This window comes from Osmia bicornis, chromosome 11 (assembly GCF_907164935.1).
Source record: "Osmia bicornis bicornis chromosome 11, iOsmBic2.1, whole genome shotgun sequence".
NCBI lineage: Eukaryota > Metazoa > Arthropoda > Insecta > Hymenoptera > Megachilidae > Osmia > Osmia bicornis.
The window spans coordinates 1,691,133-1,718,048 of record NC_060226.1 but is presented as its reverse complement, the minus strand read 5'-3'; the positions used below and the strand labels follow the sequence as shown (position 1 = coordinate 1,718,048).

Here is a 26,916-nt window from a genome sequence, read left to right as displayed (position 1 = left end):
TATATTTCGTTAGCTTAAGCTGAAGCGTAGAGAACCCTGGCGTAAAGCGACGCGAACGTATCATTTTACACGGTGCAAATGGGATGGAGATAATTGGCGTTCAATTAGCGATTCTTAAAAATCAAAATTGATAAAGAAAGATACAGTTCTAATATGTCAACAACGAAAGAACGAAGGAAAGAGATAATTCATGAACGTTGCAAACGCGCTGACAAAAACATCGATCCGTGTAAATATTATAAATATTATGCAAAAAAGCGCAGAGACGATAGCGAGTGAATGTAAAGTGAGTGAGTATGTTTGAGAATACGAGCGAAAAATATAGTTATAATCTCATGTTAAAACGAAGAGATGGATATATATATATAAAGAAGGAAAAACAGAAAAAGTAATGAATTATCGAACAGTTATGAGGACTTTGTTAATTAGGTTTTTAGCGACGGATACGATATAGCTGGCTCTATCGTAGTTTCTATACTTTTAACAAGAAACGTTAAAAGTGCTGAAGAACGAATCCGTTCGGTCGTGGTATCGATCGATCGATCACGTTGTTCGAAGTATCGAAACCTAAGAGTTTCTCTTTTCGCGCACGTTTCCTTCGTCCCTGTTCAATTACTCTGTCAACGGTACATCTTTCAACTTTTTAAAACGCTAAAGACTGATAAATTTTTCATCCTCTTATACACGTACAACCGAACATTCTCAACCTTCGTATTGGCTCTGAGTATCCACCGGAAAACGGTGTGATTTTTTTGAGTAATTTATAACTTGCACGTACTATAAATTCCGCGTTGTAAGCGATTACCTTATAGAACTAGTCCTAACACGCGATAACGCGTGAGCATTAACCGTAGGGGTTAGGTTTCACGATTACGTTTTGGCGTTGGGTACAAGGTGGTTGCCTACAACGCGGGGGACCAGAGTTCGATTCCCAATGGAAGGAGCATTCCATTTTTTTTTTTCTTTTTCCATAAATTTTTACACAGATTGCTATACAGCAGACTTTTACTGAATAAAAACTTTATAACAATTAAGTTCAAGAGAAAAATTCGACTCGTTGGAACAGGGACGACGAGTTTCCATGTGGATCGATCCACATTACCGACGATGCAACGACAAAACCCACTCGCGTTCAATCGGTAACTGAGGAAGAAATTGTAGTACATCGGCGATGAAACTGTCGAGGAGCGCCCAAGATTTAGAAAGAAGAGAAACAGATATAAACATGTGATATTACGATTTTATATATGTAGCTGATATCATTATTACATATACGACCACGAAATCGATATGTGTGTGTGTGTATGTGTGTGTGTATATATATATATCAGCTACATCGCAATAAATTGACTATATCGCGCTGTTATTCTAAAATGAAAACCGCGTCGCGACACGAGTCGTCGGTCTTAATCAAATAAACGAAACTCCTTACTTTTTTCGGCTTTTCTAGGATTAATCCTCTGATCTCTTCTCATTTGATAATCAGATGATCCTGAATATAAATGATATAATCGTATGTACATGTTTTTTCCAATTACCGTATGTATGACTATTGTAAAAACTTGTATACAAATATTTTTTCCAAAATCAAACACACATTTGCACAGACGACGACAGTGATCGCTACGACGATCGAAGAAGCCGTGATCGTGTTGAATTTTTTGTGAAAATGATCGAAGAGAGAGTCTATAATAGCTATCCGACGAAATAACAAAGAAATAAAGAAGAAAATATATATATAATTATTATTATTATGATTATTATGATTAGAAGAGGGAGGGGCGGGAGGGAGGGGGGGACAAATTTTTGCTATAACTAACACTTCGTCCATTTTTCTATATGGGCAATTCGTTGCACTGTAATCAATCCTCGGCCTTGTAAATTCTGTCCTTGTCACTTCCGGTAGCGCTCTTCGATTGTCGAGCGTCACGGAATATCGATCGATCGATCAACGTACTGTTCGATGTTCGAGATAGAACTAAATTCGAATTCGAAATTCATCTACAAGAGAATACTTTCTTTCCTAGTTTCTTTAGTCGTCAACTTTTTGAATTTTGTACAAAATTCTAAAATGATTCAATGAAATAAAAAATCGGAGAATTGGTTATAGTATTGCGATTAAACTTGAAATAAAATTTGATCTTAACTTTACGAAATCGAATCGTGGTTTATGTTTCGGGAGATAGCCAAAATGAAAAACAAAATCAGGCATCCAACAGTACGAATTAACGAATTAACATCGATTGACGTTGAGAAGAATATTGAAAAGAGATCGTTAATCATGCTGGACGAATTGATATCGTTGGGATTGTAGATTAGGATCAGGTTTCCGTGGCGCTCGTGGCTCGACGAGCCGATCTATTGCGAACTCTCGTACGCAAATGAAATAAACGCGACGAACACGAATGATCCTCGCCAACGTTCTTGTTCTTGTCATTTTCAATTTCGAGCGATCGTCGACGACCATCGTAGAGGATCGTACGAGACCTCAGCTTCGATTGAAATTCACATCATAATCGCTTACTTTTAACTATCCTGACCCTGAAATATTTCCTCGTAAGCTGATCCATCCAACGATTCTGTAAATATCTACTTCCACAGAGACTTTGAACAATTTCGATAAAGGATATCTTGCAAATTGCTGAAGGTTTCAGGGTCAGTGAAAAATTCATGATTATGTACATGTAATTAACTTTCTAAGTGGCACGAGTTTGAAATCCCTCTCTTACCACTTAGAAGGATACTGCTTTTAGGATTTCACTTTGTTATCTGTCCCTCCGCTAGCTCACTTTTGAACTTTCTGATGGACTAGAGTAAAAATGCGATGGAAGACAGTTAGAATAAGTGTATTACTTATTTTAGGAAATTTGGTGAGCAAGTAGCGAGGATGATGACTCGTTACTAAAACAGGTATAGAGTTTAAAAAAAAAAAGGAGAGATCGAGTCGAAGAAAGTATCGATGCTGAGGTAACAAATTCAAGTACAACATCTAGGATTAAGCCAAAGCGTGAAGATCGAGCAAACATGTTACATGTTAGCTGGTTTGCCCAGTTTCTTCTAGAAGCATGGAACCATTTATGCAAGAACATGTCGTCGACGACCGCTCAGAAATAGTAATAATAAAAAAAAAATCGTATCATCGAGAGATCAAATTGTAGCATCGAATGAAGCCTGGCTAGAATACTCAAAGGAAAGCTGCTTTCGAACTTATAATAAAAAAAGTTTAAAATTTAAACAGCTGCTCTCTCTTGCGTATACGCATTTTGAATCGATCCTTGTGCGATCCTTTCTCTTTTTTTTTTCATTCTTCCCTTTATTAAGAGTCGAACTTTCGGCCAAGTCATACTTCACAATACATGTAAAGCGCAAAGACGTCCGTCCGTGTTACATTTCAACTTGAGAATTACTAGGGTTAGAGTTTCAGATCTCACTGAAACTAGTTCAAAACCGTTGCGTTTGTGCGGCTAAGTGGTCGGAGTCAAAAGTTACAGAGGTTTCAATTTTTCTATAAAAAGTCTATGGGTCGCACATTTTAGGTACGGGGTCCCTGACACCCCGGATGTCATACGTCGGTACGTGGAGAGCGCCATCCATGCATCGGGGTCCCTGACACCCCGATTCCATAATGTCGATATTTGCAAACAGCATCACCGGTGCTTCGGATTTTGTATTTATTGAAAAAGGATCGTAAGCTCCATACAAGCTCATAGATCCGGAACAGCAATAAGTGGTACATATCATTACAGTAAATTCATATAAAGTCAGTCAAACACCTCAAGCAATCGACCATTGCGCCATCTATATAAAAGCAGCGTAAACTATTCGATAACTTACCGACAGCCAAAGGGTCGATTACCGACTGTCGGAAGTTCAGTCGATAAGTCGGTAATTTATTGAGTAGTTTCCGCCGCTTTTGTATAGATGGCGCAGTGGTCGAACTTTGGCGGTCTTCTCAAAATATATGTCAGATAATTATTTTTATAATTTTTTGGTCTTGTGCTGATTTTGTCTGACTTGTAGTACTATAAGAAGAATATGTGCTATAACAAAAGAAACTGCAAACAAAGTTGTGAGATTTTTTATTGGTATAAAAAAGTACAATAAAAGTAAAAAGTCATGTTGCAAAATGTAAGCCCAAGAAGCTACAATAGATTCCAAGGTTAATCCTTGACAAGAGCTCGAGGACCTTTGATCCACGAACTTTTGAATAAATGCACAAATGAAGCTTATAACGTAAATCGTAGACTAAGCAAGGATTGCGCGATGGTGTTTTGTTTTCCCATGAAGCGTCAGATGCAATAGTGACTCCGATTATGAACCGCTCTTGACGCCGGAAACGATCAGAATTTTGCAGAAAACGTTTTTAAACTGGCTTTTCCATCACGTGAATATAGAAACCAGGATTCTTCGCCTCTTCGAGAGCCTTGAAGTCAGCGTAAATGGTATGCTTGGCCCTATAGTGGAACGCCTCGTCCAGCATGTCTCTGAAGACGCTTAATCGATGTGGATAATAAGAGAGTCTAAACTCGCTTACGTTCCCTTCATTTTGTTCTTCCTCGTTATCGTCCAATGTAATCATATAGTCTAGGGTGACGATCGCTGGCTTCCCTGAGACGAACAGCACCGAAGCTTTAATATTTGTCATGTGTTGGCTCTGTAATGAGTTTCACAACTGTCAAAGTCAGCCAATTCAAACGAGAAATATATCAATTAGAAAGAGAAAACAGAAAACAAAGATACTTGCGTTGTAATATATGCATTTTGGAGGTATGTTGCCAGTTTCAATGATATAATCATAATTCCTGTGATCGATTAACAATAAACCACCTGGTTTCACGCAACGCTCAAAATTTAGCAACGCTTGCCTGCAGACAGTAACCAAATTAGAAAAAAACTTCAAACAAAATAGTCTGAATAATCCACAGTCAATTGATGGTATTAAGTTTTACCTCTGTTCCCTTTGATCGCCAAAACTATCCGGCATATGAGCAAAACTATTTCCCAAGCAGATCACGGCGTCGAAACCATCTCCTGTTAAATGATGAATGTCCTTTGGTAGAGTCAACCAATTTGCCTCTTCAATTACTGTAACATGAAAAAGAAGAGTGGCTATCACACTTCATGCAAATATACGTGACTATGAAGACGTTACTGAAAACGGTTAACGGAGTAAACATTATTGCTAAATCGAAACATAAAGAGATTTTAAATGAAATAGAAGAAAAATAGAAGAGCGTTCTGAACGATTGACCTTTGATAAGGTAGTTTTCTTTATTACCATGTGGCTCCCGGACGATAAGCGATAATCAGGAGCGAGTTTTAAAAGAAGAAAAAAGAAGCAATAATAATGAAAGATGAGCGCTTATCGAGACAGTGATTTCATAATGATTCTATTGCTCTCGTATGCGCTACGTAATTTCTTGCAACGACGATCGAGCTGCCATTTTAATCAGTTGCTATCTTACGAAAACACATCGGTCAACTCTTGATTCGTCAATACAAAACATGTTTCGAGGTACAAAGAAGATAAAAAGCATTCGTACCGAGCAACATTTGCTGTATCTCTCGATAACAACAATGCCTTGGCAATATAATTAGATCAAATAAAATGAATAAACCCCTACAAAAAAGATATATGTATAGTACTATTTCTCTATATCCATCCATCACCACCGGAACATCAAAGATTCGCCGGCTGTTTGGAACGTGTAATGTTAGGTACCGAGTGATATTTACCCCAGTTATCAAAGGCCGGTTCCTTGCGACGTTCCCATCTAGACTTCAGTGCATACTTAAGCATCTTGTCCGAGGCGTCGACGCTGACCACCTCGAAACCTTCTTCGAGAAGCATCACAGAGTCCACGCCTGTACCGCATGCGACGTCTAGAATTCTATGACAACCTTTCTCTCGTAACAAACCCACCAAGAAATCTCGATAATTTTGGGTCCTCTGTTTCGTGTCGCCTATGAACACTTCCCATACTTTAGCAGCTCTTCCATCCGCATACTGATCGCGGACACCCTCGGCTGCGGTACCAAGTGATCGGGTACGGAATACCGAGTCCATCATTTCTCAATTTCCCAATAGAAGTCGGCTGAAATTTTCATGTGAAAATTAATTATATTTGTATATACATATATTGCACTCAGCTGCAACGTAGGCTTTTCTTCTTTAAGGAGATAAACCTTCCACCATCTTGGAAGATTTTAACCAAGATTTTAGTTACTTCATCTTTCTCAAATAAATACATATATATATTGTCAATTATTTTATCGCATGAATTACCCTAGGATAATGAAACTGTGATCATTATTCTTCAGGAAGAATAATGAAGAATAACGTCTTCTTGGAATTTAGATTACTTCTTCGATCAGTGATTAGAGTTTAGATAGTGAGCAGCGTTTCTAATCCAAGTAGCTGATATCTGTAAAGTTAACTATAGAAAAGCAGGAATTTTTGTTCTAACCCCACGTCTTAATTTGTAAAGAACTGTAGCTGTGATTAATTAAATAAATACGTTCATCCTCTTATCTGTTATTTAAATGATCAGTGTACGTTTGTGATTAGATTATAGTAAATCAGTTACGAAATTTTTAAGACGAATTACTGAAGAATACTAACGAGCCCGTTTAACGTGGCATTACGAGTCGAAATACAATATTCAAATGTTTTCCAAGATTTTATCTTTTAACGGAGACGAAACAAACGAACTGCACGGATTTTGAATTATTTAAAAAAAGAACACAGTACCTGATTTAATTTGCTATCTCTTGGAACTGTCGATGATGGAATTTACAAAGGATCAATTTTCAAGTATAAAATTATGTAAAATGAGCCCCAGAAAGAAAGTTACTAAATTGTGTTAAGTATAAAAACGAAAGTTGTTAGCTCCGAAGGAAATATCGATGCTGCCGCGCGCAACGACAGATTAAAACTGACTGAGATACCCATGGATCATTCGTACGTATATAAGATCTCATCTTCCTCCCTGAATGATGTAATCTTCCCTAGACTTTACGGTTACAGTTAAAATCAGTTGATAAACAATCGTGACACAGCGAAACCAACAAAAAATACTATCTAATAGGAAGAATCGTAACTTTCTATGCAACATTTTTCCCACTGATTGCTATCGCATGACGTCATCGTTGCTGCACTGAAGTTTCTGCTTATTGTTTATCGTTGAGGTACCGCGAAATAAAAGATGTTTAAAAATAAAGTAATCTTAAAATTACTTGATGTCGATACTGCAACATAATTGTGTACCTTAAAGGTTTTAAACAGAAAATAATTAACATGATGCAATTGTTGTGAAAAATTGTATAATTATTTTATCAGAATAAATTACATAATGCGCATACTTATTTCTAAGTTAAACACATGCTAGGAATTCCCACAAACCACGTTAGCACTGAACACTATTAACATATCTTCAGTATATTTAAATTTCTATGCACTTGGCGTATTAAAGCATATGTATGTATTTTGAAGTACAATGAGTCTATCAATTACCGAGAATAACAGATTCTGTAATAAGTGGTACACATTTTTGTTAACGCATAGAGACAAATGTACAATGTAGTACACTATACTTTGTAAAATTAATTTACACAAAACAGTTCACTGCATCAATTATTCTCAGTATAAAATAGCAAAGGGTTTAAGTACTGAAAGCTAATTGTAATTTTGTCAAAAACAAATATCTATTAAGTTTTACATTAATATAACGTATTTCAAAATAACGAACTATTTCATTTCAGTTAAAATGAGGCTCAAATACATAAAAAAATAATAGATCATAGCGTGATACATTTTAATCATAGAATATTTTTAATAAGTAAATGGTAGATGCTATAAAATGGCAGTTTCTCAATTCTCGTAAAATATCATTTTCATCTTTTTCTTGTAATTTTTTAAATTCTCGAGAATCGTGCGATTTCCATGCGTTATACATATAATATCTACATTGAATTAATCATTTTTCTAATAACAGAAGAATAAATACTGTTTTACTGCCTATAACATCAAAATACGTACAAATACTTGGAACAATTCTGCTAAATTCATTATTTTTATTTCTTAGCAATATACATACTCCATTGCTTTTATGCTTAAGTGAAAAACTTAAGAATCACATATTAGATGATGAATGCTGAATATCTTTGGAAGAAATGGATATTTGATTTTGTAAGCGAACCATCAATAATGTTAGAATAATTCGGGGCTGTGCACAAAAATTCATTTCTTAACTGTGCAATAGTTCACTTTAAACACTAACAAGATTTCATTTATTTTTTGAATTAAGACTATTTAATGATCGGTTGAACATTGAAGTATATCACTTTGTCATTTGTAGTCATTTCTTTTTTTGCTGCATCTCAGCTCTGCAATTATACAAAAGATCGCACCCTCATATATTTTTTAAATCATCTGGCAACTCGTTCTTGGGATGTTTATTCTCAAAATGTTGCTTATACGTCTTTGGATCTGGCATTTGGGCCTGTTAATACATGAAATATCAAGTGTCAACCATATTCTGGCAATACTTATAAATAATAAGACATAGAGCTTCTTTATAATAGTTTACCAACCTTACATACTACGCACACATGTACTAGAGCTTTCTGTGCAGCCTTTTTTTGTTCATTGGCACTGTGTCCTTGTTGCTTTTTTACTTTTGCAGCTTTTTCTGCTGCTTTAGCTTGTGATTGAATCTTTTGTTGTCCACGAGCCATTCTGAAATAGAAGTAATGTAAATTATTTCTACCTTTGATATTATTTCTACAAACGTAAAAATTATATAGAAATAAAAAACGAAAAGTGGTAAAGCTTCCATTACGCAAAATTAATGTTTCCGTTATAAATTTTCGACATATCTTTATTTTCAATTAACGTACAAAGTACCGATATAATGCAAAATACAGTTTATACAAATTTCCGGCTGTGATGTTCCTCGTAAAGAAATGCTGACATCTTCACTCGACTGCAAGATCTTCGATTCTTTCTCTTTTACAGATTATTGTTTCATACTTTCTCCTCTCCGAGATATACCCAACCTATAAAATAGGTGAGCGAGGTGCCAAAGATTGCCCGATGCTATAGCACTGTTTCCCATTATCAAATAAATTTCAGGCAAAACATAGAATTACTACATAGAAAAATCTCACTCAAGTAAAGCGTCCCGACGAATGCAAAGTAAAAGAACTTTTAGAAAGAATATTTTATATGATATATGGATTGCTCACCTGTGCGAGAATGAACGTGTTTGAAAGCAAGTTTTCCTTGCTACCTTGATGATCCGGGGCTCAGTTTTTTGTAACAAAGAAAAGTAATTTTGTCCCTCTAGTTTGATGTACAATTAAAAATTGTTAAGAAAAAAGGTTACAAAAAATAACCAGCACTCAAAAGCAGTGCTCGCGGCACGTCTGTTAGGACAAGCCAATCTTCGAGCACTTGTACGTAAAGTATTGCCATAGGAACGAGAACAATGTGTGAAATAAAAAAAAATCGGAGCAACTATTTTGAGTTAAGCTTTTGCAATGTGATTTTTTCTTGATTAATTTTGTTTTTGTCTGATCAATGGAGCAAAGTTGAAATTGTTTTTAATCGATATCTAAATATTAAGGCTTGTAAGTTCAGTGACCGCATTTTAGCCGAGAAATATATGTATACATATGTACGAGCATGAAAAAACTCTCTTCCAATAAGGAAGACTTCTTTCTGATAGCTCTCCCATTCTATTGGATTAAATTTCCCAAAGCAATTAATTCTCGAATAAAGTAACACTAAAAAGAAAATGATAAGATGAATAGTTAATAAGAAGAATTCTCTTTTTGTATTCAAAAGGAATGGATGATGAATTTTTGTAATAAACATTAAATTTTGACATAAAATCTTTATTATTGATAAATATACAAGGTGTCACACAATTCACAGATGATTCTACTTGCAAAAACAAATGGAAATTTATTGATAAAGAACAATCTTTCCGAATTAAAATAAAGGAAAGATTTATACGATATGTTAAATAGGGAAAAAGAGGGTCTAAGCTAAGGAAGGGGAAGTTGTTCCCACTACTGAATATGATACCACGTCAAAGAGTAAGTTGTATTTGGCTACGGGTTGTCTTTGGACATCAAAGAACTACTTGCCAGTTGTACTCTTTTGTTTCGATGGTTGCGCTATTTATACAAAAGCCGTGGAAACTACTAGTAACTTATCGACTGAATTACCGACAGTCGATAATCGACCCTGCGACAGTAGGTAAGTTAACGAAAAGTTTGCGCCGCTTTTATATAGATGGCGCAATGGCCGATGGCTTGGGGTGTTAGGGACCCCGAACCACCAGAGATGCTCTGCATAACGACACTATGGCATACAAATATATCATTTTCATTGTTTGGGAGTGAATAATTTCTTAATTATTTACAAATACGGGGTCCTCGAAACCCCGTATAGTAGAACAGCGGAGTTGTCGAAACCCCAACCGCGGTCCGCAGAACCCCAGTATAGTAGAGCGACCGGGATCCTCGGAATCCCCGTATAGTAATCCGGTCGTACCCATCACTATCCCGAACAAGTGAGTTTCATGATTTGTTTGTTTTTAAGTCTTATATTTCGCTAGATCCGGTCGCGCCGCGTGCAGCGGAGATCGGGGCCCCAGCCCCAGACCCCTGCGGAAATCCTTTACATCCCTCGTTCCGATTCATCTCTACATCCCTTACATCCCTGCATCTTTCCATCCCTACATTCTTTTCATCCCTACATTCCTTTCATCCCTACATTTCTTTCATCCCTTCATCCCTTAAATCCCTACATTTATTATCATCCTTACACTCTTTTCATCCCTACATTCTTTTCATCCCTACATTCCTTTCATCCCTACATTCTTCTCATCCCTACATTACTTACATCTCTGCATCCCTTATAATAAATATATTATAAAGACTGCTTCGAGTAAAGATAAGTAAAGGTAAGTACAGGTGAGTTAGTTCCTTTTTTCGCCGCCAGAGGGCGCTTATGCGACGTCGAATCAGCGCCATCTGCTTTTTGAAAAAGGAACTAAATCAAGCAGAAATTTTGGCCCTCTAGCGGCAAAAATGTGAACTAAAATCTCGACCTCGAATCAGCGCCATCTGCTTTTTGAAAAAGGAACTAACTTACCTTTACTCGAAGCAGTCTTTACAATATATTTATTATAACGGATGCAGAGATGTAAGGAATGTAGGGATGAAAGGAATGTGGGGATGTAAGGGATGGGGCGATATAAGGAACGTAGGGATGAAAAGAATGTAGGGATGTAAGGGATGAAGAGATGTAAGGAGTGTAGGGATGAAAAGAATGTAGGAATGAAAAGAATGTAGGGATGAAAAGAGTGAAGGGATGAAAAGAGTGTAGGGATTTAAGGGATGATAAGAATGTAGGGATTTAAGGAATGAAAAGAATGTAGGGATGATAATAATGTAGGGATTAAAGCAATGAAGAGATGTAAGGAATGTAGGGATAAAAAGAATATAGGGCTGAAGAGAATGTAGGGATGAAAACAATGTAGGGCTGAAGAGAATATAGCGCTGAAAAGAATGTAGGGTTGGAGAGAATGCAGGGATGTAACGGAACGAGGGACGTAAAGGAATTCCGCTTTGTGGTTTTCCGCTTTTCCCGGAAGAATGCTATCCTCGAACCGGAAGCAAAGGTCGCAACTTAAATTATAAAAATTTACAGAAAATGAACCTTCGGACGAGTGCCGACCAGTGCCATGGTCGCACCCCTATCAAAAGTCGCCACAGTACAATTTCAAAATCCCGTGAAAACAAAAGCCTGTGTAGTCTTATTTGATCTGTAGCAATTTGTAGTGATCTGTAGTCGTTGCAACAATGCTTTGTCATGACTTAAAACATTGGAAAATTTTTAATACATTAGAACCCGAGTTTATGTCGAAGATTCATATAGCTGTCGTGTATGGTAATATTTAGTTTTCATTTTATTTGTTTAAAAACTTCAATTATTACCACTGTTTGTAATTTAAAACTAACCTTTATTAAACAGGCGATTTAGGTGATAAAGCTTTAATCGTAACAAACGATGACATGGTATACGCTATAGGAACTAATGCAAATTCATGTCTTGGAACTGGTAATAATAGCGATACATTTAATCCAATCACAATTGCACAATTATGTAAAAAAAATATAAAAACCTTTGCGTTTGGCAAAGATCATGTTCTGGCTCTTACAAAGCAAGGACCGGTACTTGAAATTTATAAAATCACTATATTGTTAATAGTATTACTAACTTTAATATAACTTTATATTGGTTAATAATATAATTATAAAGGTATATTCTTGGGGAAAAAGGGATCATAACCGTCCACAATGTTCATCTTCATATCATGGAACATCTGTAACACCATCTATTATGATAAATACTCTATCTGATGAACATATTGTGAGTATAGGTTGTGGAACTTATCACTCTCTTGCATTGACAAATAAAGGAAAGGTAAAATGAAAGCTTTGGATAAAGAATTATAATTGTATGTATATACTTATTTCTTTTTTTTTGTTAAGGTATATGCATGGGCATGTGCTGACAGTACAAGAAAAACATATCCTGTTTTAAATGATGAGATCATTGTTTGTTGTGCTTGTGGTAAGGAGTATAGCATGGTAGTTACAATTAAAGGAGAAGTTTATGGTTGGGGTGAAAATAAAGTTGGCCAGATAGGTGTTGGTAACTATTGTGATGTAGAGAGTCCTCGCAAAGTAATAGCACTAAACGGTGTTGTAATTGGTAATATCAAATTTTGTCCGGCTGTATAGATTATAATTTTTCCTAATTGTAACAGTGTCTATTTTTTTAATAGAAAAAGTAGTTTGTGGTTACATGCATACCCTAGCTTTGAGTAATGAAGGAGCTTTGTATGTATGGGGTGGGAACAGTTCTGGACAATTAGGTCATGGTTCTACATTGGAGAATAATTCCGTTCCACTTAAGGTAATGGTGAAGTATACTTTTGTTACTGAGTTTGAAATAATGAAAAATTTCTCAGTTGGAAGTAGAAGCAATGGGAAGAGTACGGGATATAGCGGCTTTGCATTGCAGTCATATAAGTGTAGCTATGGGAAAAGAGAACCGAGTGTTTATCTGGGGACAGTGTCTAGGACAGAACATCATAGCCCCAAGATGCACACCATTACGATATTTACACGACGCTTTTGCGTATTATGCGTGGCCTAGGGTAACATATCAGCCGCTCCTTTTTAATAAAAAAGGTTTAAGTTTATCGAATAATTTGGATGAAGCGTTTGACGATCAAGTATGTATTCTTTATCAGTAATGATATCCTTATTGGTTTCACTATTCCCTTATGTTATCGTTTGTGTGTTCAAAGGTCACTAGTGATTTCATTATTAAAGTGCAAGGAAGATCCATTTATGTGCATAAAGCAATTTTGAAAATACGTTGTCAATACTTCAGAACAATGTTTCAGGACAATTGGGCAGAGAATACTAAAAGGTGAGTCAGCTTTTTGCTACACATATTTATATTTTTATTAATTAAGTTTCTTATTGTAGTGATATGTCAATCGATAAATTTTCTTACGAAGTATATAAATTATTTCTAAAATATTTATATACCGAGAAAATTAATGCAGTTTCCGACTCCGAACTAGGTAAATGCTTACATTTTACGCTCTAATTTCTCAATCTTATTAACTGTATTTTTTATATAGTGGAACTTCTGGAGTTAGCCGATATGTACCTCGTAAGTCACTTAAAAGAACATTGTATACAGATGTTGATGAAAAAAGTTACATTGGAAAACATAGCTTTTTTTTATACTATATCTTTTAAATATCATACTAAGGTAAGTAACATTCTTTATGTTACTCCTTACAATATAGCAGTTTTTTCTGAAGTATTGTCACACATCATGCTTCTTTAGGAACTAGAGAAATGTTGCTTCAAATTTGCATTGAATCATATGACTGCAGTAATCCAAAATCCAGATTTTCTGGAGATGGATAAAAAAATTCTAAACTGTTTTTTAATTGAAGCTGCCCGAGCTGGTGCTTTTAAAACATAGGTTGTAATGTTTATTATATGAATAACACAATGCAATTTTTGTTCTGGTTGGAGAGGAATGCGACACACCATTCCAAGAGAGAGAGAGAGAGAGAATGTACAGATTTATATAGACATTTATGGATTATCTCCAATAAAAATGTGATTACAATTACAAAAAAAGACTAGACGAGATTTTGTTCTCGAGGGATTATTATTTTAGAGGTTCCAGGCACCCTTCTGCGTTATTATAATAGGAAAAATGAATGATTGGTCATAACATCTCTAAAGGGATTTATATTGATAAATAAAACATAAAACTTTTCTTAAAACTGATTTTGAATGCAACAATATTATACCGCAAATATATACATATATATTTATAATTGAGTGATTAATTTTCCTTCAAAGTTTTAATTATTAAAAACATGATACAATATAAATCAGTTCAATTTTTTATAAGGTTGAGAAAGGCAGGAAAAGTATTGGCCCTTTAGTTCCACCTTTCTGCCGCTAGATGGATGGTAATTTTTTCGTCCATGAAATGCCTGTTTTTAAATGAGATTTTTCCTATTACACAGCAGTGACTATAGATTGTCAATAATTATTGACAACTCCTGCAAGTAATTAAGTATAAAAGAAAAATAAATGAAAGAACAGAAGGAGTATTGATACGTATCTATAAAGTTTGAACAGTTTATGAAAACTTTTTGAGTTATTAAAGCCTTAAATTAAGTATTCAGATTATTTTATTATTTCAAAACTTTGGTTGAAATATAAAGATGCTTTCCTCCTCTGAATTAAAGAATTGGCCAATTTTCACTATATTAGAGCCCCAGTTCATTTCAAAAGTCTGTATGGTTATTGTGCATGGTAATACTTATTTTGTAATTTACATTTTATGTATATTATTCATATATTGGAAAAAAAATAAATCTTGTTACAAGTAATACATCCTAAAATGAATTTTCATTCAACAGATTACTCAGGCAACAAAGCTTTATTAGTAACAAATGATAACATGGTATATGCAATAGGAACTAATACAAATGGGTGTCTTGGAACTGGTGATACTTGTGATACATTTAATCCAATTATAGTTAAAGAATTATGTAAAAAGGATATAAAAACCTTTTCATTTGGCAAAGATCATGTTCTGGCCCTCACATACCAAGGAATGGTACTTAAAACTAATTAAATCAAACTGTACTATTAAGAGTATTATTAACTTTAATATAACATTACATTGCTTAATAATATAATTCTATGTAAAAGGTATATTCATGGGGACAAAATGATTATGGTCAATTAGGAAATGGATGTTACCAACGGTCTTTAATACCAACTATTGTAACGAATCCTGTACGCAATGAACACATTACAGATATAGCTTGTGGAAGTTATCACTCTCTTGCACTGACAAATGAAGGAAAGGTAAAATGGAAGCTTCATATATAAAATAGTTTACTTTTTTTTTGTTTTAAATTAATTCAAGATACATGTATATTTAAGGTATATTCATGGGGTGGTTCTGGTAATCGGATAAATGTACCTATCAAAGTGGAGATACAAAGTGGTTTAATTGATGAATACATCGTTTCTGTTACTTGTGGTATGGAATTTAACATGATAGTTACAGATATGGGTAAGATTTATGGTTGGGGCGAAAATAGTGAGGGTCAGCTAGGAATTGATCATTATTCTAGCCAGAAGAATCCTTGCAAAGTAGCTGCACTCGATGGCATTGTGATTGGTAATATCAAATTTTGTTTCTCTGCATAAATTAAAGTTATTTTGTAACTTTAGTAGTATTTATTTTGTTTGATAGAAAAGGTAGTTTGTGGTTGTGTACATACTCTAGCATTGAGTACTACGGGAGTTTTGTATGCATGGGGTGGAAACAATAGCGGGCAGTTGGGATTTGGTAATCAGGGTGATCGTTTTGCTCGTCCAGTAAAGGTAACATAAAATGTACTCCTGTTATTGAATTTAAAATAATGAAGATTTTTTTAGATAGAGAAGCATGAAATGGGAAGAGTACTGGATGTAGCGGCTTCATATTGTAACGATATAAGTGTAGCTATGGGAGAGAAAAACGTGGTATTTGTTTGGGGACGTTGTCTAGAACAACGTATCAGAGTCCCAACGTATACACCATTAAAACATTTGCACGATGCATTTGCGTTTTATTCATCGCGTTGTGTAACGCATCAACCACTTATAGTTTATGGAGAACCAACGGAAGCGAGTTTGATCGACTGTTTGTGGAATGCATTTAACGACCCAGTAAGTATTTTTCAGGGGAATTTACATTTTTTACTGTGTTTGCTGTTTTTTCTAATTATTTTTATATTGTATGAAAGACTACAAGCGACCTGATCATAAAAGTGCAAGGAAAACCCATCTACGTACATAAAGCTATTTTAAAAATACGTTGTCGATACCTTAGAAGAAAGTTTGACGAAGACTGGGATAAGCAGAATCAGAGGTAGGTTCATTATTTTCATACACGTCTGTATTTTTATTAACACAGTCGGTATATTTTAGTGTTATAGAAATCGAGGAATTTTCCTACAATGTATATGCAGGCTTCTTGCAATATCTGTACACCAGTGAGATTAATTTACTTGTAGAAGATGTAGCAGGTAAATATACATAAACATACTGTTTATGGTATTTTATATTTAACAACTGTGTATTTTTTTTTTCAAGAGCTTTTTCATATAGCGGATACTTATTCGGAAGATGAATTGAAGGGTCTCTGTATGTTTAGACTAGAGGAAGGGATTGCTATTGGAAATGTAATCTCTTTGTATAATAATGCTGTTGAATATAAAGCTAAGGTAAGTATTGTTTTCTTTATAATATCTTTCTTAATAGAATGACATTAATGTATGCGATGTATATTACTTTTCTTTCAGGAAATACAGGAATACTGCTTAAATTTTGCAGCGAAGCGTATCACCGTAATGTTACTTACTCCGGGTTTCGCTGAATTAGATGGCCGTATATTCAAAATTTTTGTAACGAAAGCTGTTGAAAATGGTGCTTTTAACGAATAGCTTACGATATCTGGCCGACAAAGTCTGAAAGATGTACATCTTTCACGTGATACATGTACAAATATATTTTTTTTATATTTACTGTATGCCTCTATCTAGTCTTCTATCTATATTCTTCTACTTGGTTATATGCAAGAGAAATTGGGATCCAAACATTGCATATACAGAATTGCCTCGAAATAAGCAAGTCGCTCGGGACCGAACAGTTGCTTATTACGAAGCAGGTATGCTATTCTGCTTGACGAATGAGAGATCGTCCAACATACGTCACTCGTAGAAACGAATAAGAGATCTGAGGTAGCGACAAACGGATCTCTCACTCACTTTCGTGCCTTTCACTTTGCGGGCGACTTCAAACAAAGAGGGGATTGCGAGTTGCTTATTTCGAAGCAGAGACTACTTGCTTATTTCGAGGCAATCCTGTACATGCAATGCAATATTGTATGCTAATGCAAATTGTATATGCAATATCCAATCGAGGTGTTGAATCTCGGGTTATACGCGATGCTAGCCAAGCGTGAACGTAGAAAGGGACAGACAGTGGAGGAGAGGGAGAGGTCCAATGATCAAAGGAAAGAGCCGAAATGTATCGGTGTGACTAATACTAATTCAATTATAAAACTTTTTTACTTTTTATTTTTTTAAATGAAAGTTACTAGCGCATTGGTGAGATTTTTCTGATTAAAATGATACCAAACACGATATAGTTTGAATTATAATTACTTGCTAAAATTGATAAAAGTTGGCGAAAAGCCAGAGAGATCGAATCAAAACATTGCACATAGTACGCACTATAGGTGTCAAAGTTGACCGGACATCTTCTATCTATGCATATAAAGCAAATGTCCTGATTGACTCATCAACGCCCAACCCAAACCCCTGAACCTAGAAACATGAAATTGGGCTAGTGTATTCCTCTCATGACGTAAGCACCCACGAAAAAGGGATTTTTAGAAATTCGACCGTTAAGAGTGTAAAAAGGGTTAAAATCTATTTACACGGATTCACAATATCTCGTTGGCCCGATGAGATATCGACTTGGTTTTTGCTTACGAAGGTCACCCATACAAATGATTAAAAACATAATTCAAGATTTTGTTCTAATCAACCTCTAAAGGCGCAAATCTAGATTCAGGGATGAATGTAATTATTTAGACTACGAACGGCACCTCTGATTTCGATGATTTTTTTAAATATGTTGTAGAAATCAACATTTTGAACAACTTTTTCCTATACATATAACCGCCGCTCGGCCTTAGTTTTTGAGATATTTTCGAAAAACTGTCGTAACTATCACATTGAATTCTGCCTATCCGTGTGCGATCGTGACAACGTACGCGTTAGTATGGGATCGCCGCTTTTCTACTGATTCTGCAGGCAGCAATACTTTCCTGAAATACTAGAGATTGATCACCAAAAAATAATACAACAATTATTACTTCAAATTCTCGAAGTTTTTATTTATGAGAGCGGACGAAGCCGCGACGGGGATGCTAGTACTCTATACTTTATAATAAATAGTGTTCTATTACGGGGCATTTATTCCTTGATACATTGTACGTACATAATTATATGTTACATTAATTTACACATATGTAAAACGTTAGTTTTTTCGTTCGATTTAATGACGAGCTTAGGTAACACGCTACATATCCTGTTTCTTTGTGCATACATTTCAATCGAATTCCTGCTAATCGTTTCGTTTCTCATTTGACCCGCTTATCGATGAATTGATCACGATTCGAAGATGGAAAGCGATAAGTTTTCCATTTGTTTAATCGGTAATTAAACGGTAAAGCGTAGAGATTAGTGAATATGAAAAATCGTAACCGAGACAACGTGTTATCCTTCTCAAAGGGACATATGATCAACAGAACAGCACTGCACTATGGTTCGCAAATTATTTTTGTTATGATATTCTCAGGTATATACAAGCAGTACAGTTATTTTTTAAAACTTTTTTTCTTCGTATAATATGTACGCAACAACTGCTCGTTAATAATAATAACGTTAATGATGACGACGACGACGACTGATGACGATGATGATAATAATGATAACAATATTAATCCATTGGATGAAAATAACTCATTTATGAGTCAAATTCGTAAACTTAGAGTTTCATATTTTTTATTTGATAATACAGTGAGGCGATAATTTGAAATCGTAAAGAAGTAAAGAAAGAACATAAAACAATGAACAATTGTACGTAATAAATAATCGTTACGCTGTTTTGTATCTTTATATTTATACGTTTAGGTAATATTAGGTAGTTGATTTGTCGTTTGTTAAGTCGTTACGCGCGTTCGCGTTTTGTGAGTTTGTGCCTCGATTTTCGTTGCTAAAAAACTGCAGTTCTAAGAAATTATTTTACTGGAATTGTTTAAGGATCAACCTGTATTGGGGCGGAACATTTGCTCGGTAAGAAAAGGCTTTGTCGAGTAAGAAGAACCATTGAGAGGAACGAAAGGGACAAATTCGATGGAGGATGAGCCATGTTCATTGTACCAGCATCTCTGGCCGCGTGTAATTGCGCCTGGAACCCCTGCACCCGACCTCGGCGGTTCTTACGGCTTCAGCAGTTTGGTGGTGAAGTCGTCATATGTAATGTTGAGAAAAGGGCTGGCACAACCGCTCCCTTTGTTGGTGGTGAAGTCGTCATATGGGGTAAACTTTACCTCAGGGGCCCAAAAATTATGGCCTTTTTTTTTACCTTCTTGAAGTATTTTACGTATAGAATCTAAAAATCCTAGTTTTAAGGCGCGGAATTCATTGGTTCAGAAGTTATACGTGTGTAAAAGTGAGCGTTTTTAGCGTATACCGGGTGTGCTGTACTCCGATGCTAACCCTTTTTTTTTTCTTTTTTTTTTAATAAAGAGAGGAAATGCATTTGCTCACGCGCGGGTTGTTCCCCCATTCACTCTATTCGGCTGGTGGGGGCCCGGGCAGTGTGGGACTCATACCCGCCCTGAAGGGGCAGCCTGGCGCCCGTTTGGTGGGGGCAAACCCAAAGAGGCAACCCCAGAAGGGGGCAACCTGGCAACCCGACCCCGAAGGGTGGGGTTTAGCCCAAGAGTAGGTCTCACGAGGGGAACTACCCAAGTGTTACGCTCACTTATTAATGAAACTTTGCCACCTTGTAGAGCTGGTCGCCCTGAACACGCCTATACCCCCTTTTGGGGGCAGACGGCTAATTGTTTAAAAGATATTAACCATTAAAGTTAGTTACCCCTTACATTGAGAAGCATGACAAACTAACACATACAAATGCTTAGCTCCGCGGTAAAACGCTTGACTCGCAATATAGTTGTCTACGGTTCAAGTCCATGATTCACAACTTTTTTTTTCTTTTTTCTTTTTAATGATAATTTGTCTCTTTTTGAATAACTATTACAACTGTGCTATAATCATTGCATTTATTAATAATTAATTAAATGTGCTGAAATTTTTTTGGAATTTAAGTTATTTATTTATTTATTTATTTAGTATATATACGGGCATAGCCCTTTACAACAAACATTACATAACATGAGTGTATACATTGTGTCAGTTGCCCTAGTCGGCTTCAGAATAATAGTGTATGAATGAATGAGTATTGTAAACATATTATCGCCTCGTTCCGAACGTAAACTTCAAACGATAGTACAACTATGGCCGCGCTATTGTAGTCACGTGAATGTCAATAGATTAAGTGCATAAATGGTGCTTTGAAAGTGCTTATAGCCGGGATTTTAATGAGCCTAGGATGCTGAGTTTTTCTAGCATAAGTTGATGTAGTGTGGTGCAGTAAGTATGACGCTAGAGCTATCCTATTGCCGAGTTAATAGTTAAAAAGTTTCGGAGGTTATGTTTAGTTTTGTCGACAGAGTCAACAAATATATCACAGACTGAGTTGAATCTATTAGCGGTGGTGCATACCCTACTAAGTTATCTTTTCTATCCAATACGTACATTAACACCCTTACCGCATTCAAAATTCGATATATCGATAGTTGGATCGATTAATCGATATTTTCGATATATCGATAGTTGGATCGATTAATCGATATTTTCGATATATCGATAGTTGGATCGATTAATCGATATTTTCGATATATCGATAGTTGGATCGATTAATCGATATTTTCGATATATCGATAGTTGGATCGATTAATCGATATTTTCGATATATCGATAGTTGGATCGATTAATCGATATTTTCGATATATCGATAGTTGGATCGATTAATCGATATTTTCGATATATCGATATTTCCGATATGTCGATAGTTGGATCGATTAATCGATCCAACTATCGATATATCGAAAATATCGATTAATCGATCCAACTATCGATATATCGAAAATATCGATTAATCGATCCAACTATCGATATATCGAAAATATCGATTAATCGATCCAACTATCGATATATCGAAAATATCGATTAATCGATCCAACTATCGATATATCGAAAATATCGATAAAACGATCCAACTATCGATATATCGAAAATATCGATTAATCGATCCAACTATCGATATATCGAAAATATCGATTAATCGATCCAACTATCGATATATCGAAAATATCGATTAATCGATCCAACTATCGATATATCGAAAATATCGATTAATCGATCCAACTATCGATATATCGAAAATATCGATTAATCGATCCAACTATCGATATATCGAATTTTGAATGCGGTAAGGGTGTTAATGTACGTATTGGATAGAAAAGATAACTTAAATTCCAAAAAAATTTCAGCACATGTAATTAATTATTAATAAATGCAATGATTATAGCACAGTTGTAATAGTTATTCAAAAAGAGACAAATTATCATTAAAAAGAAAAAAGAAAAAAAAAGTTGTGAATCATGGACTTGAACCGTAGACAACTAGATTGCGAGTCAAGCGTTTTACCGCAGAGCTAAACATTTGTATGTGTTAGTGTGTCATGCTTCTCAATGTAAGGGGTAACTAACTTTAATTGTTAATATCTTTTAAACAATTAGCCGTCTGCCCCCAAAAGGGGGTATAGGCGTGTTCAGGGCGACGAGCTCTACAATGTGGCAAAGTTTCATTAATAAGTGAGCGGAACACTTGGGTAGTTCCCCTCGTCAGCCCAGAGGGGGCGACCTTGCGCAGGTAGTCCATAGGGGACAGTCCTGTGGCTGAGTATACTACCCACTAAAACCTCTCCCCTGTGTGGGCCGCCAGTACCTATTCATCCTTTGGGATATATAACAGGTTACCAACGTAGCCACAACGGCGTTTTGGCAATTCAATGCATTTCGCATTATTCCGTCCTCCCGCAAAAACGCCATGTAACATGGGGCATCTGCGGATCCACGCCGTTGCACCTCCGATCTAGCAGTAAGGACATTTTAAACCTGAGAAATACACGCAGGAATTTTTCTTCAGCAACGGTCGGCACCGGGGCATCCTCCAGGATCGCGCCTTCCCGGCGTGACCGCGCCACCTCTTCGCTTGCCTAGCACTATTGCCAGGACAGGGGTTGTACTTCAGCACGGCCAGGACAGGGACATCATATCTCCACAGTTGACCGTGCCCCTCTTCGTCCTCCTGGTGGGTTGATAATGATGATGTGGCTTTTCCTAGATGTCATCACGCCCACCTGACCTGCCACGAGGACAGGCCATTTTTCTTCACCAACGATCGGCACCGGGGCATCCTCCAGGATCGCGCCTTCCCGGCGTGACCGCGCCACCTCTTCGCCTGCCTAGCACTATTGCCAGGACAGGGGTTGTACTTCAGCACGGCCAGGACAGGGACATCATATCTCCACAGTTGACCGTGCCCCTCTTCGTCCGCCTGGTAGGTTGCTGATGATGTGCCTTATCCCTGAGGTCATCACGCCGACCTGCAGAGGCAGGAACATAATTTTCTTCGGCAACGGTCGGCACCGGGGGGATATCCCCAAGGATCACACCATCCCGGCGTGACCGCGCCACCTCTTCGTACGCTGCAATCCTCGATGACCTGTTCCACGCACACTCGCGCACACTCGCACATTCTCACAAGATCTCAAGCACACAAAATAAATGATTAATTAATAAATAAACGAAAACTCACCCGTGTTCTGCATCACTCCTTCAGAGCGTCCTCTTCCCACTGCAGCGCCCCAACCACGACTGTCCTTGTCCTCTTCGCTGTCTTCCATCTTCACGCCCCCCCTTTTAGTCGCCTCTTACGACAGGCAGGGGTTACCGTGGCTGTATTCTAAACCCCCCAGCCACAGGGGTGGATGCTAACCCTTACCCTGACCATAACCCTAACCCTAACCCTAACCTTAACCCTAACCCTAGCAATAGTAAAAAATGCGAATTATAATAGAAATCAAATGAAAGCGAAGTTTAGACTAATTTACCTACAAATTCTGTTTTACCGACGGCGACTCCACTCATTGGACGGCAATAGGTTACAAGTCGATATGGCGTCGAAATAACCCGTGAAATACGCTAAAAACGCTCACTTTTACACACGTATAACTTCTGAACCGATGGATTCCGCGACTTAAAACTAGGATTTTTAGATTCTACTCGTAAATTACTTATAAAACGTATAAAAAAAAAAGGCCATAATTTTTGGGTCTCTGAGGTAAAGTTCAGCCGTCATATGTAATGTTGACAAAAGGGCTGGCACAACCGCCCCTTTTTGTTTATCTCCTTGCTGTAATATGCCAAAGCAGAGCTCAAGACACTGACTGACAATGAGTAATGTTACCATCAACGTGAGTTAGACTTGCAGTACGAAGTCTTTCACATTTTTATACAAGGATAGAGCAGATGGCGTTCGTTCTCAAGGCACAAATTCAAAATCCCTTGAAAACAAAAGCATGTGTAGTCTGGTGTAGTCTTGTTTGCCCTTGTGTGATCGGTAATTGTTGCAACAATGAATTATCATCACTTAAAACATTGGCCCATTTTTAATACGTTAGAACCAGGGTTTCTGTCAAAGATTCATATAGCTGTCGTGTATGGTAATATTTAGTTTTCGGTTTCTTTGTTTAAGAATTTTAATTACTATCACTGTTTGTAATTTAAAATTGACCTCTGTTAAATAGGTTATTCAGGTGACAAAGCTTTAATCGTAACAAACGATGACATGGTATACGCTATAGGAACTAACGCAAATGGATGTCTTGGAACTGGTGATCAGAGGGATACATTTAATCCAATTAAAATTAAAAGCTTATGTAACCAGGGCATAAAAACCTTTTCATTTGGCAAAGATCATGTTCTAGCTCTTTCAAAGCAAGGACTGGTACTTAAAACTTATTAAATCAAACTATACTAATAATAGTATTACTAATTTTAATATAACATTACATTGCTTAATAATATAATTCTATGTAAAAGGTATATTCAAGGGGACAAAATGATTATGGTCAATTAAGAATTGGACCTTACAAACCGTCTGCAATACCAACTATTGTAAGGAATCCTATACGCAATGAACATATTACAGATATAGCTTGTGGAAGTCGTCACTTTCTTGCACTGACAAATGAAGGAAAGGTAAAATGGAAGCTTCATATATAAAATAATTTACTTTTTTTTGTTTTAAATTAATTCAAGATACATGTATATTTAAGGTATATTCATGGGGTGGTTCTGGTAATCGGATAAATGTACCTATCAAAGTGGAGATACGAAGTGGTTTAATTGATGAATACATCGTTTCTGTTACTTGTGGTATGGAATTTAACATGATAGTTACAGATAAGGGTAAGATTTATGGTTGGGGCGAAAATAGTGAGGGTCAGCTAGGAATTGATCATTATTCTAGCCAGAAGAATCCTTGCAAAGTAGCTGCACTCGATGGCATTGTGATTGGTAATATCAAATTTTGTTTCTCTGCATAAATTAAAGTTATTTTGTAACTTTAGTAGTATTTATTTTGTTTGATAGAAAAGGTAGTTTGTGGTTGTGTACATACTCTAGCATTGAGTACTACGGGAGTTTTGTATGCATGGGGTGGAAACAATAGCGGGCAGTTGGGATTTGGTAATCAGGGTGATCGTTTTGCTCGTCCAGTAAAGGTAACATAAAATGTACTCCTGTTATTGAATTTAAAATAATGAAGATTTTTTTAGCTGGTGAAGCATGAAATGGGAAGAGTACTGGATGTAGCGGCTTCATATTGTAACGATATAAGTGTAGCTATGGGAGAGAGAAACGTGGTATTTGTTTGGGGACGTTGTCTAGGACTACGTATCAGAGTCCCAACGTATACACCACTAAAACATTTGCACGATGCTTTTGCGTTTTATTCATCGCGTCGTGTAACGCATCAACCACTTATAGTTGTTGGAGAACCAAAGGAAGCGAGTTTGATCGACTGGTTGTGGAATGCATTTAACGACCCAGTAAGTATTTTTCAAGGGAGTTTACATTTTTTACTGTGTTTGCTGTTTTTCCTAATTATTTTTATATTGTATGAAAGATTACAAGTGACCTCATCATAAAAGTACAAGGAGAACCTATCCACGTACATAAAGCTATTTTAAAAATACGTTGTTCATACCTTCGAAGAAAGTTTGACGAAGACTGGGATAAGCAGAATCAGAGGTAGGTTCATTATTTTCATACACGTCTGTATTTTTATTAACACAGTCGGTATATTTTAGTGTTATAGAAATCGAGGAATTTTCCTACAATGTATATGCAGGCTTCTTGCAATATCTGTACACCAGTGAGATTAATTTACTTGTAGAAGATGTAGCAGGTAAATATACATAAACATACTGTTTATGGTATTTTATATTTAACAACTGTGTATCTTTTTTTCAAGAGTTTTTTAATTTAGCGGATACCTATTCGGAAGATGAATTGAAGGATCTCTGTATGTTTAAACTCAAGAAATTGATTACTATTAAAAATGTAATCTTATTGTATAATAATGCTGTTGAATATAAAGCTAAGGTAAGTATTATTTTCTTTATAATATCTTTCTTAATAGAATAACATTAATGTATGCGATGTATATTACTTTTCTTTCAGGAAATACAGGAATACTGCTTAAATTTTGCAACGAACCGTATCACCGTAATGTTACGTACTCCGGGTTTCGCTGAATTAGATGACCGTTCATACAAACTTTTTGTAATGAAAGCTGTTGAAAAAGGTGCTTTTAAGAAGTAGCTTACGATATCTGTTCGGCACAGTCAGAAAGATGTACATCTTTCACGTGATACATGTACAATAATACTATGATGTATTTCTTTTATATTTACTGTATGTTTCTATATTTTGTACTTTATAATAAATACTATTCTGTTACGGTGCATTTATTCCTTGACACATTGTACGTACATAAATATATGTTACATTAATATACATACATGTAAAACGTTAGTTTTTTCGTTCGATTTAATGACGAGCTTAATTTTCTTTAAGATAACACGCGACATATCCTGGTTCTTTGTGCATACATTTCAATCGAATTCCTGTTAATAGTATCGCTTCTCATTTGATCCGCTTATCGATGAATTGGTCACTATTCGAAGATGGAAAGCGATAAGTTTTCCATTTGTTTAATCGGTAATTAAACGTTAATTAAGTCGTAACCGAGGCAACGCGTTATCCTTTTCAAAGGGAAATGTGATCAACAGAACGGCACTGCACTATGGTTCGCATATTATTTTTATTATGATATTCTCAGTATATACAAGCAGTAAAGTTACTTTTTAAAACTTTTTCTTCGTATAATATGTACGCAACAACTACTCGTTAATAATAATAACGTTAATGATGACGACGACGACTGATGGCGATGATGATAA

General features: G+C 36.0%; 5 protein-coding genes across 11 annotated transcripts; 3 read left to right on the top strand and 2 right to left on the bottom strand.

Moving 5' to 3' along the window:
* Nucleotides 1-4,063: 4,063 nt before the first annotated feature.
* LOC114880987 (glycine N-methyltransferase) lies at nt 4,064-6,933 on the bottom strand. Its single transcript, XM_029197563.2, has 5 exons — nt 6,752-6,933; nt 5,737-6,095; nt 4,950-5,085; nt 4,745-4,865; nt 4,064-4,654 (listed from the first exon to the last, which is right to left on the bottom strand). The coding sequence occupies exons 2-5, from the start codon at nt 6,068-6,070 to the stop codon at nt 4,364-4,366; spliced, it is 882 nt and encodes a 293-aa protein (XP_029053396.1). The 5' UTR covers nt 6,071-6,095; nt 6,752-6,933; the 3' UTR covers nt 4,064-4,363.
* A 373-nt stretch (nt 6,934-7,306) lies between these two features.
* On the bottom strand, nt 7,307-9,639 carry LOC114880988 (zinc finger protein 706-like). 5 transcript variants are annotated; one of them, XM_046287807.1, is made up of 4 exons: nt 9,247-9,639; nt 8,906-9,057; nt 8,593-8,737; nt 7,307-8,501 (listed from the first exon to the last, which is right to left on the bottom strand). In XM_046287807.1, the coding sequence occupies exons 3-4, from the start codon at nt 8,734-8,736 to the stop codon at nt 8,412-8,414; spliced, it is 234 nt and encodes a 77-aa protein (XP_046143763.1). In that variant the 5' UTR covers nt 8,737; nt 8,906-9,057; nt 9,247-9,639; the 3' UTR covers nt 7,307-8,411. The 5 variants fall into 5 exon arrangements, with proteins under 5 accessions (XP_046143763.1, XP_046143764.1, XP_029053398.1 ...); XM_046287808.1 differs by having other exon boundaries at nt 8,933-9,057; XM_029197565.2 differs by having other exon boundaries at nt 8,899-9,105; nt 9,247-9,638.
* Nucleotides 9,640-11,384: 1,745 nt separating this feature from the next.
* On the top strand, nt 11,385-14,450 carry LOC114880986 (RCC1 and BTB domain-containing protein 1-like). The gene is made up of 10 exons (XM_029197562.2): nt 11,385-11,962; nt 12,047-12,246; nt 12,335-12,499; nt 12,568-12,790; nt 12,864-12,994; nt 13,050-13,316; nt 13,392-13,516; nt 13,576-13,673; nt 13,734-13,867; nt 13,946-14,450. Exons 1-10 carry the CDS (start codon nt 11,875-11,877, stop codon nt 14,084-14,086), a joined length of 1,572 nt encoding a protein of 523 aa, XP_029053395.2. The 5' UTR covers nt 11,385-11,874; the 3' UTR covers nt 14,087-14,450.
* Nucleotides 14,451-14,639: 189 nt separating this feature from the next.
* Nucleotides 14,640-20,041, top strand: LOC114880985 (RCC1 and BTB domain-containing protein 1-like). Of its 3 annotated transcripts, XR_003790193.2 has the most exons (11): nt 14,643-14,937; nt 15,045-15,244; nt 15,340-15,498; nt 15,577-15,817; nt 15,893-16,023; nt 16,078-16,350; nt 16,428-16,552; nt 16,612-16,709; nt 16,777-16,907; nt 16,986-17,181; nt 19,515-20,041. XR_003790193.2 is itself a non-coding variant. In XM_029197560.2 (10 exons), the coding sequence occupies exons 1-10, from the start codon at nt 14,847-14,849 to the stop codon at nt 19,569-19,571; spliced, it is 1,506 nt and encodes a 501-aa protein (XP_029053393.2). In that variant the 5' UTR covers nt 14,640-14,846; the 3' UTR covers nt 19,572-20,041. The 3 variants fall into 3 exon arrangements, 2 of the variants coding, with proteins under 2 accessions (XP_029053393.2, XP_029053392.2); XM_029197560.2 differs by lacking the exon at nt 16,986-17,181 and having other exon boundaries at nt 14,640-14,937; XM_029197559.2 differs by lacking the exon at nt 19,515-20,041 and having other exon boundaries at nt 16,986-17,212.
* A 3,890-nt stretch (nt 20,042-23,931) lies between these two features.
* Nucleotides 23,932-26,413, top strand: LOC114880001 (RCC1 and BTB domain-containing protein 1-like). Its single transcript, XM_029195524.2, has 10 exons — nt 23,932-24,111; nt 24,196-24,395; nt 24,491-24,649; nt 24,727-24,967; nt 25,043-25,173; nt 25,228-25,500; nt 25,578-25,702; nt 25,762-25,859; nt 25,926-26,056; nt 26,135-26,413. Exons 1-10 carry the CDS (start codon nt 24,024-24,026, stop codon nt 26,273-26,275), a joined length of 1,587 nt encoding a protein of 528 aa, XP_029051357.2. The 5' UTR covers nt 23,932-24,023; the 3' UTR covers nt 26,276-26,413.
* The last annotated feature ends 503 nt before the right edge of the window (nt 26,414-26,916 follow it).